The 11,400-nt window shown below is 50.2% G+C and overlaps 1 protein-coding gene across 1 annotated transcript; it reads left to right on the top strand.

Annotated features, from left to right (window-relative positions):
• Window positions 1-6,416: 6,416 nt before the first annotated feature.
• LOC123188135 (NADP-dependent glyceraldehyde-3-phosphate dehydrogenase-like) lies at window positions 6,417-10,353 on the top strand. The gene is made up of 9 exons (XM_044600178.1): window positions 6,417-6,774; window positions 7,331-7,524; window positions 7,647-7,775; window positions 8,089-8,208; window positions 8,303-8,439; window positions 8,520-8,675; window positions 9,335-9,713; window positions 9,838-9,954; window positions 10,062-10,353. Exons 1-9 carry the CDS (start codon window positions 6,630-6,632, stop codon window positions 10,173-10,175), a joined length of 1,491 nt encoding a protein of 496 aa, XP_044456113.1. The 5' UTR covers window positions 6,417-6,629; the 3' UTR covers window positions 10,176-10,353.
• Window positions 10,354-11,400: the final 1,047 nt, after the last annotated feature.

Genomic DNA, 11,400 nt, shown 5'->3' with positions numbered 1-11,400 from the left:
GAGGGGAGAGTGTGATCTACGTACCCTTGTAGACCGACAGCGGAAGCGTTAGCACAACGCGGTTGATGTAGTCGTATGTCTTCACGGCCCGACTGATCAAGCACCGAAACTACGACACCTCCGAGTTCTAGCACACGTTCAGCTCGATGACGATCCCCAGACTCCGATCCAGCAAAGTGTCGGGGAAGAGTTCCGTCAGCACGACGGCGTGGTGACGATCTTGATGTACTACCGTCGCAGGGCTTCGCCTAAGCACCGCTACAATATTATCGAGGATTATGGTGGAAGGGGGCACCGCACACGGCTAAGAATATGATCACGTGGATCAACTTGTGTGTCTAGGGGTGCCCCTGCCCCCGTATATAAAGGATCAAGGGGGGTGCGGCCGGCCAGGAGGAGGGCACGCCAGGAGGAGTCCTACTCCCACCGGGAGTAGGATCCCCCCCTTTCCTAGTTGGAATAGGATTCGGGAGGGGGAAAGAGGAGAGAGAGAAGGAAGGGGGGCGGCGCCCCCTCTCATTGTCCTATTCGGACTAGGGGAGGGAGAGGCGCGCGGCCCAGCCCTGGCTACCTCTCCTCTCTTCCACTAAAGCCCATTAAGGCCCATATACCTCCCGGGGGGTTCCGGTAACCTCCCGGTACTCCGGTAAAATCCCGATTTCACCCGGCACACTTCCGATATCCAAATATAGGCTTCCAATATATCAATCTTTATGTCTCAACCATTTCGAGACTCCTCGTCATGTCCGTGATCACATCCGGGACTCCGAACAAATCTTTGGTACATCAAAATGCATAAACTCATAATATAACTGTCATTGAAACCTTAAGCGTGCGGACCCTACGGGTTCGAGAACAATGTAGACATGACCGAGACACGTCTCCGGTCAATAACCAATAGCGGAACCTGGATGCTCATATTGGCTCCCACATATTCTACGAAGATCTTCATCGGTCAGATCGCATAACAACATACGTTGTTCCCTTTGTCATCAGTATGTTACTTGCCCGAGATTCGATCGTCGGTATCTCAATACCTAGTTCAATATCGTTACGGCAAGTCTCTTTACTTGTTTCGTAATACATCATCTCGCAACTAACTCATTAGTTGCAATTCTTGCAAGGCTTATGTGATGTGCATTACCGAGAGGGCCCAGAGATACCTCTCCGACAATCGGAGTGACAAATCCTAATCTCGAAATACGCCAACCCAACATGTACCTTTGGAGACACATGTAGATCTCCTTTATAATCACCCAGTTACGTTGTGACGTTTGGTAGCACACAAAGTGTTCCTCCGGCAAACGGGAGTTGCATAATCTCATAGTCATAGGAACATGTATAAGTCATGAAGAAAGCAATAGCAACATACTAAACGATCGGGTGCTAAGCTAATGGAATGGGTCATGTCAATCACATCATTCTCCTAATGATGTGATCCCGTTAATCAAATAACAACTCTTTTGTTTATGGTTAGGAAACATAACCATCTTCGATTAATGAGCTAGTCAAGTAGAGGCATACTAGTGACACTCTGTTTGTCTATGTATTCACACATGTATTATGTCTCCGGTTAATACAATTCTAGCATGAATAATAAACATTTATCATGATATAGGGAAATAAATAATAACGTAGCAGAAATTCAAAATTTTCTACGCATCACCAAGATCAATCTATGGAGTATTCTAGCAACTAGGGGAAGGAGAGTGCATCTACATACCCTTGTAGATTGCTAAGCAGAAGCGTTCAAGTGAACAGGGTTGATGGAGTCGTACTCGTCGTGATCCAAATCACCGATGATCCTAGTGCCGAACGGACGGCACCTCCGTGTTCAACACACGTACAGCCCGGTGACGTCTCCTATGCCTTGACCAGCAAGGGGAGAAGGAGAGGTTGGGGAAGACTCCATCCAGCAGCAGCACGACGGCGTGGTGGTGGTGGAGGAGCGCGGGACTCCAGCAGGGCTTCGCCAAGCACTACGAGAGACGAGGAGGAAGAGAGGTAGGGCTGCGCCAAGAGGGAGAGGATCTCGTGTGTCTTGCAGCCTCCAATACCTCAAGTATATATAGGGGAAGGGGAGGGGCTGTGCCCCCACCTAGGGTTCCCTCCCTAGGGGTGGCGGCAGCCCCCAGATCCCATCTAGGTGGCGGCCACAAGGGGGAGAGGGGGAGGCACACCTGGGGTGGGCCTTAGGGCCCATCTGCCCTAGGGTTTGCCCCCTTTCCCTCTTGGAGGCGCCTTGGGCCTTGGTGGGAGGCGCCCCAGCCCACCTAGGGGCTGGTCCCTTCCCACTATTGGCCCATGTAGGCCTCCGGGGCTGGTGGCCCCACCTGGTGGACCCCCGGACCCCCCCCGGTGGTCTCGGTACACTACCGGTGATGCCCGGAACACTTCCGGTGGCCAAAACCATACTTCCTATATATCAATATTTACCTCTGGACCATTCCGGAACTCCTCGTGACGTCTGGGATCTCATCCGGGACTCCGAACAACATTCGGTAACCGCGTACATACTTTCCCTAGAACCCTAGCGTCATCGAACCTTAAGTGTGTAGGCCCTACGGGTTCGGGAGTCATGCAGACATGACCGAGACAACTCTCCGGTCAATAACCAACAGCGGGATCTGGATACCCATGTTGGATCCCACATGCTCCATGATGATCTCATCGGATGAACCACGATGTCAAGGACTTAATCAATCCCGTATACAATTCCCTTTGTCTAGCGGTACGATACTTGCCCGAGATTCGATCGTCGGTATCCCTATACCTTGTTCAATCTCGTTACCGGCAAGTCTCTTTACTCGTTCCGTAACACATCATCCCGTGATCAACTCCTTGATCACATTGTGCACATTATGATGATGTCCTACCGAGTGGGCCCAGAGATACCTCTCCGTTTACATGGAGTGACAAATCCCAGTCTCGATTCGTGCCAACCCAACAGACACTTTCGGAGATACATGTAGTGTACCTTTATAGCCACCCAGTTACGTTGTGACTTTTGGCACACCCAAAGCACTCCTACGGTATCCGGGAGTTGCACAATCTCATGGTCTAAGGAAATGATACTTGACATTAGAAAAGCTTTAGCATACGAACTACATGATCTTGTGCTAGGCTTAGGATTGGGTCTTGTCCATCACATCATTCTCCTAATGATGTGATCCCGCTATCAACGACATCCAATGTCCATGGTCAGGAAACCGTAACCATCTATTGATTAGCGAGCTAGTCAACTAGAGGCTTACTAGGGACATGGTGTTGTCTATGTATCCACACATGTATCTGAGTTTCCTATCAATACAATTCTAGCATGGATAATAAACGATTATCATGAACAAGGAAATATAATAATAACCAATTTATTATTGCCTCTAGGGCATATTTCCAACAGTTCGGAGTCCCGGATGAGATCCCAGACATCACGAGGAGTTCCGAAATGGTCCGAAGGTGAAGATTTATATATAGGAAGTTGTCATACGGTCACCGGAAAGGTTCGGGGGCATATCGGTATTGTACCGGGGCCACCGGAGGGGTTCCGGGGGTCCACCGGGAGGGGCCACCTCTCTCGGAGGGCCTCATGGGCCGTAGAGGAAAGGGAACCAGCCCCAAGTGGGCTGGGCGCATCCCCCCCTTGGACCCATGCGCCTAGGGTTGGGGGGGAACCCTAGAGGGGGCGCCCCCCTTGCTTGGGGGGCAAGCCACCCCCCTTGGCCGCCGCCCCCCTCTAGATCTCATCTAGAGGGGGCCGGCCCCCTTCCTCCTTCCCCTATAAATAGAGGGGCAAGGGGAGGACTGCACACGACATCAAAGGCGTAGCCCCTCCCCTCCCCAACACCTCTCCTCCTCCATTAAAGCTTGGCGAAACCCTGCCGGAGTACTGCTGCTCCACCACCACCACGCCGCCGTGCTGCTGTTGAAGCTCTCTTCCTCAACCTCTCCCTCCTCCTTGCTGGATCAAGGCGCGGGAGACGTCTCCGCTCCGTACGTGTGTTGAACGCGGAGGTGCCGTCCGTTCGGCGCTAGGATCATCGGTGATTTGGATCACGTCGAGTACGACTCCATCAACCCCGTTCTCTTGAACGCTTCCGCTCACGATCTACAAGGGTATGTAGATGCACTCCTCTCCCTCTCGTTGCTAGATGACTCCATAGATTGATCTTGGTGATGCGTAGAAAATTTTAAATTTCTGCTACGATCCCCAACATCCCGGACCTGCAGCGTTCCGCCCACGCCCTGCAAGCCCGATGGCTTTGGCTACGCAAAACAGACCTCTCCCGCCCCTGGCAGCATTTGCACATCCCTTGCAACCCTGCCGTCCAGGCCATCTTTCGTGCCTCCACCTCATGGACGATCGGCGACGGCCTTTTCTGGGATGACCATTGGATCGACGGGCTTTCCATCGCCGAGCTGGCCCCGCTCCTCCACGCCCTCGTCCCCCGCCACCACCATAAAGTTCGCACTGTGGCTGTGGCCTTGGCATCCCGCGCCTGGGTCCAGGATGTGCATGGACATCTATCCCCGTGGCGCTGGTGCAATACGTCCTTCTCTAGACGCGGCTTCAGCAGGTCACACTCTCTGACACGCCGGACGTCCTAACCTGGCGCTTGACACCGAACGGCGTGTACTCCGCCAAATCCTGCTACAAAGCCCTTTTCGCCAGCTCTACGATTGAGCCCTCATGGGGTCTCACCTGGAAGTCTTGGGCACCCCTCCGCATCAAGGTCTTCCTCTGGCTCGCTTTTCAGGGGCGATGCTAGACCGCCGACCGCCTCGCTCGCCGCAGCCTCGCACATGCCCCGCTATGCCTCCTCTGCGACCAGGAGCCAGAGACTATGGCACACTTACTCGTGGGCTGCGTCTTCTCCAGGCAAACTTGGCATGAGGTCCTTTCTTGGCTACGAATCACCGATATGCCGCTCCCTAGCCCTGGGCTGTGCTTCCGCGACTAGTTCTTCCAGTCCGTGCAGGACGCTCCCACCGCCCTACGTCGCGGCCTAGCCTCACTCGTCATCCTCACCGCATGACGCATCTGGAAGGCGCGAAATGCGCGCGTCTTCAATGGAGCTACTCCCTCCATCCCGCTTATCGTCAACGACATGAAGGAGGATGCCCGTTGTTGGGCCGCCGCCGGAGCCAAGGGGCTCAGCAACTTGCTCCTGCCCGCGTAGTGCCTGTCTAGGGGCCCGCGCATTACCCCCCCCCCCCCCCCCCCGCCCTCTCTCTGTGTATGCGCCCTTGTAGCTCTCGCTCACGTCCCAGGTGTACGTGCTTGCGAGGTCTGTAACTGCTACTATTCTTTCCTTCTATCAATGTAATGATACGCAAAGCTTTTGCGTGCTCGCGAAAAAAAATGTTGCCTTCGTCGATTGATGGTGCTCCTTGCAACGACAGATGCATAACTCAAAGTGTTGTTTCAGTAGAATGAGATGCTGATGGTCTTGGTTCATCCATCCTTTTGGTCATTTTATTAACAGCTTAACTTATTAGCAGCTGCTCATGCTCTTAGTCTTTCTTTACCTTGTCCGAACTGTCTGTCTTATTTTGACCCTTTGGCGAATTTGTCTTTCTGAAGGAGACCATTAAGGCCCACCAGAGTTTAATTCTTAGACTTGATATTGATGCTCGTATTCTGAAAGATGTGATGCGTATATACATATATATGGACGTCTGCAATTGTACTGTGTTCAATTGCAGAAGAAAAAAGACAAGGAAAAGGCTACCCGAGCCGTTTTATTTCCTCAGTCTCACGTAGGAGTACATCACTGATAACAAAATGACGACGATCAGATTCGTACCGGCCGGCCGGCATGCTCTCCATGAACTGCGCATCACCCGTTTCCCGCAGACGGCATTCCATTCGGTTTCGAGGCGCAATCGATGAGGACGAGGCCTGGACCTCACGCTGTTTTACGTTACCAATCATGGCCTGGTGGTTCGGGTGGTTCGCCGCCCAACATCACGACGCGACTCCACCGGGACCCGGTCGAGGCGTCGAGCACGCCGAGCGTACGTGGACGCCGCCGGCGCCAGCCACCGTCCCTTCTCGGAGAACGGAGCTGGGCCGCGGCGCGCACTCACGGTGGTCCATGGCACGCCACGGTCCCGGGCGTTCAAACTGCCCGGACTGGGGCAGCGGGTTGGAGTGGTTGATACGTGCGGCGGGAGCTCGACGATTTTCTGAGTTACCATTGACGGCCAGAGGGATGCCAAGTCCAAAGCCGCACACACGGCCTGGTGTGCGGCAACTGCCACCCGTATAGGCGCACGAGGTTTCCTCCCGCGTCGCGTGGTATGGTACTATTCTTGCAGTAGTTTCTTCCGTCCGTTTCCTCGCTTCTCCATCACACCCGTCGCAGCCGACCACCCGCCCACGCGTGGCCATCATCCTCGGCGCCTCCTCCTCCTCCACCACCTCCGATCCCTACTTAATCCCGCCCCGCCACAGCTGCACCACTCGCGCGCCCATCAGCACCAACCACCGTCCCCCCCGAGCCCCTCACCGCCACTAGCTGTGTGCTTAGTGGCTAACCTGCAGTGTGTCCCTCCCGTTCCGCTCAGCGCTCACCGCACACCGCACGCACGTACGCCCCCTTGCTTCTTCTTCTTCTTCTTCCTCCCCGATGGCGGGGACGGGGGTGTTCGCGGACGTGCTGGACGGCGAGGTCTACAAGTACTACGCCGACGGGGAGTGGCGCGCGTCCGCCTCCGGCAAGACGGTCGCCATCGTCAACCCCACCACCCGCCAGACGCAGTACAGGGTGCAAGGTGCCACGCTTGATCCTCCTCTCGTTTGTTCTTTCAGATGACGATAACCCAGCATGCGCTAGCTCCGGGAGCTAGTGTGACTGGCTGTGTGAACAGCTAGTGTGCCCCCTGGTCTGGGGGAGAGGGACTGAGATTGCTCTGCTCTGCTTTGCTGCCTGAAGTGATTGAATGCTTGACGGTGACTTATTAGTGTCGTTGAATTCTTTCGATACTTACGAAGCAAACATAGGTTTCATCGGTGCAACTAATACTGTACCCTGGCCGCACGCACTCACCATTAGTTTTACGAATTGACCGATGTCCCTTTCGATTCTTTACCGGCCCCAATTGAATGAACTTGATGAGAATTCTCCATGGTAGAAACGAACTTTGGAACCTGACTTGTAATTCGCTGAGCAACGTGGTCAGAAATCGTTTGAAACGGAGGTCCCATGGCAGAACCGCATATATCATATGAGAAAGAATCCAAGTAGCATTTCTGCGTAGGATCGTATGACAAGATCCAGATTCCGAGAACTTTATTCCTGATGAATTTGGTTTGGCCGCCCTTGTCCAGCATGCACACAGGAGGAGGTGAACAAGGTGATGGACGCCGCCAAGGTGGCGCAGAAGGCGTGGGCGCGGACTCCGCTGTGGAAGCGAGCGGAGCTGCTCCACAAGGCGGCGGCCATCCTCAAGGAGCACAAGGCCCCGATCGCCGAGTGTCTGGTCAAGGAGATCGCCAAGCCGGCCAAGGATGCCGTTTCTGAGGTCACCAGCGTTTGCACTGCCCATGTGGCCCCTTTTATTTTGTTGCTGTGGTTGAAAATTGTGGTTCTTCTTCTTCTGATGCTAAGAGACAATTCAGAGATGCGTGGTTTGGTTTGGTATAGGTGGTGCGATCCGGCGATTTGGTGTCGTACACGGCCGAGGAGGGTGTCCGGATACTGGGGGAGGGCAAGCTGCTGGTATCCGATAGCTTCCCCGGTAATGAGCGCAACAAGTACTGTTTGAGCTCCAAGGTACACCTGCATTTCAGTTATTTCACACGGCTCGTCGTGGGTAGTTTTATTAGCCCTGGCGTCTGATAAATCATGCGAGACGTGTGTGTGCTCTAGTCCCACAAACTGTTGATCTGTTCTCGTTTATTAAAAATTGTCTGAATATAGAAGTATGAGCAGGTTTAGCCATCTTTCTTTCCTATAAGTTGTCTGAATATATAAGGCTTAAGATTCTACATATGCTTCCTTGTTCCCTGAATTGTATCAAATTCCCTACACTAATGATGCGTCGATGTTATGTTGCTCTGCATCTCATGCCATCTCATTCATAAAGGTACCTCTTGGAGTAGTTTTGGCAATCCCGCCATTTAACTATCCTGTCAACCTGGCGGTTTCTAAGATTGGCCCGGCGCTGATTGCTGGCAATTCTCTTGTGCTCAAGCCTCCGACTCAGGTACATGATTTTCATAGATACTTATTTTGTTACTGCATTTTTATTTTACTGAATTTTTTCAGCTGAATTCTGAAATGCTACTGTGCAAAATCAGGGCGCGGTGGCAGCGCTCCATATGGTACACTGCTTTCACCTGGCCGGTTTCCCAAAGGGCCTGATAAGCTGTGTTACTGGGAAAGGTTCTGAAATAGGTGATTTTCTCACAATGCACCCTGGAGTCAACTGCATAAGGTAAATAATGAGCTGCTTCTGCTTCTAGCATTCGTGTTTTTTACGGAGGCGAAAAATTCATCTTTTTGTTTGTTTCCTAGTTTCACGGGAGGTGATACCGGCATAGCCATTTCAAAGAAGGCCGGGATGGTCCCGCTTCAGATGGAGCTCGGAGGAAAAGATGCTTGCATTGTGCTGGACGATGCAGACCTCGATCTAGTCGCGGCAAACATAGTAAAAGGAGGCTTCTCATACAGGTACCGAAATAAGAAAATTGATTGGGTGGTGTTTCATAGGGCCAAACCACACGTCTTCCATACGATTTGATCGAAACTACTCCATGCACGATACAAGTGCACGATTTATGGACGACAAAACAATCCAGCGGCCGGCGACTTGTTCAAACATACGTACTTCCGGCCAGATTTAACCATCGTCTCTGCATCGTCCAAAGTTTATCGTGTGCATAGCACTTCTCCGATTTGATCCATTGGGCATCTGGAATTGTTGCATTTATGGCCTGCCATTCCTTAGAGAGCCACAAGCAACAACTGGAAATGAATAAAAATGTCTGTATATCACATCTTAGCTAACAGAACACATGTCATCCAAGTTGTGCCATGTATAACAGATAGTGGTGTCATATGCTTTTCCTTAGCTCACAGTCACATGCTCCCATCCTCATGTCATAAGTCATACTACATATTGTGAATAGATAGAGTATTGTTCACAATATGCCATAGAGTATTGTGGTGTCATAGAGTATTGTGGTGTCATAGAGTATTGTTCAACATTGTGCCTTTTTCTTCCAGTTTATGCTTGTGCTTCCTTTCTGTCTTTCTTATCTTACTTATTTGCACCCATGGTGATCCTTGAAGTTACACTCACATATGACATGAACTTGTGATCAACACAGTGGCCAGAGGTGCACTGCAGTCAAAGTGGTTCTGATCATGGAAGCGGTGGCCGACACCGTGGTGGAGAAGGTCAATGCCAAGGTGGCAAAGCTGAAAGTTGGCCCACCAGAGGATGACTGTGATATCACCCCAGTTGTAACAGAATCCTCGGCAAATTTCATTGAAGGCTTGGTAATGGATGCCAAGGAGAAAGGTGCAACTTTTTGCCAAGAGTACAGGAGAGAAGGCAACCTCATCTGGCCGTTGCTGTTGGATCATGTCCGGCCTGATATGAGGATCGCTTGGGAGGAGCCTTTCGGCCCTGTCTTGCCCGTGATCAGGATCAACTCGGTCGAGGAAGGCATTCACCATTGTAACGCCAGCAACTTTGGCCTCCAGGTTTATTTATCTATACACTAAGAAAGCAAATTATTATGAATCTTTCATCATGTATATAAACCCCTAAATTTTTTTTGAAGCTACGTATTATGAATCTTGGATGCTTATTGTTTGTGTATTTCAGGGATGTGTGTTCACAAGAGACATCAACAAGGCAATCATGATCAGTGATGCAATGGAGAGTGGAACTGTGCAGATCAACTCCGCCCCGGCTCGAGGTCCGGACCATTTCCCCTTCCAGGTACCGTCGCTACCGTGTCCGCGACTCGACGTCGCTGTGGAATTGATCCGAGAACTTCGTTTTCTCCTTCCAGTTGCCATATGATGTGATGTCTCTGTGGATTGCAGGGTCTGAAGGACAGTGGAATAGGATCCCAGGGGATAACCAACAGCATAAACATGATGACCAAGGTGAAGAGCACTGTCATAAACCTCCCATCTCCGTCCTACACCATGGGCTGAGACGTTCATGTACAGGAATCGGACGTTGTATAAGCACACGAGTACGGTGTAGAGAATTCAAATGTTTCGTAACCACGTGAGATCTGGAGATCTGTATCTCGGTATCTGTATGCTTCTGTATGTACCTTGGCTGTCTTACAGTAAAAATTTAAAAAATAAAACAGAATGAGAGCAAGCACGAATCTTGTTGGCTCTACTGTTCTGCACGCTTCTCCTTGATGATGAAATGCCGTAAAACTATGCAAAGAGGCCAATCAAAACTATACTTACGTGCTGATGAAACTGGCATCTTTGCCCGGGAAACACACTTTTAAAAGGGTTAATTGGATAAATGTCACTCAAATTCTGACGATTCCGAGAAATGCCACCGCAATTTCCAAACTTTAAAAAATGCCATTTCCAGTGGCGTTTTTCAAAGTTTGCAAAAATTGCAGTGGCATTTTCCAAACTTTGAAATTGCAGTGTCGTTTCTCGGAATCGCCACGATTCAAGTTGCATTTATTCAATTTTCGAAAGGGGACGCTTTATTACTTAAAAGGTTTAAGCATTACACCCGGCCTCTGCATAACTATGATGCACACAGCCAATTAAAAATAGGGGAGAATTTCACTTCCCCGACCTCTGCACCAACTAGGAATGTATACGGCCATTTTAGTATGAGTACCAAGATAAACATGGTCCTCAGAATTTTTTAAATGAGTATCAAGATATGTTTTGATGAGTGGTTGAGTGGTTCCATCACACATCAAACTTGATTCTCAATAAATGGAGGAAAACCCCTATGCATCACCTGTCAATTCTAGAAATTGAACTCGGATCCTTAGGCTGCACAACCGCATGCCCAACCACTGAGCCAAGGCTCTCTTTGCATTTATTCAATTAACCTTTTTAGAAACATTGCTTAAACAAATATATCTGTTGGGCCGTATGTGTTAGAACACAAGTGTAACATCCCAAATTTTCAATTTGGAATGTTATACATTAGGTCATCATGCATATCATATTTTATTTTGCTTTTGGTTTTCATCCTAGAAAATCCTAAGCAACTCAAGGACCCATGGAGAGAGTTGGGGATTTCGTTATTTACATATTTGAGTTTCCTCAAATTTTGTAAACATGATCATTTGATTTTATTTATTTTATCATCAATTATTTTTATTACAAAAATATGAGAGAGGGAATAAAATGACTTTCCCAAAATATAGAAATATTGAGGATTTAATAA

Source organism: Triticum aestivum, chromosome 2A (genome assembly GCF_018294505.1).
Source record: "Triticum aestivum cultivar Chinese Spring chromosome 2A, IWGSC CS RefSeq v2.1, whole genome shotgun sequence".
NCBI lineage: Eukaryota > Viridiplantae > Streptophyta > Magnoliopsida > Poales > Poaceae > Triticum > Triticum aestivum.
The sequence above is the reverse complement of the archived record's forward strand: the minus strand, read 5'-3'. Positions and strand labels throughout refer to the sequence as shown.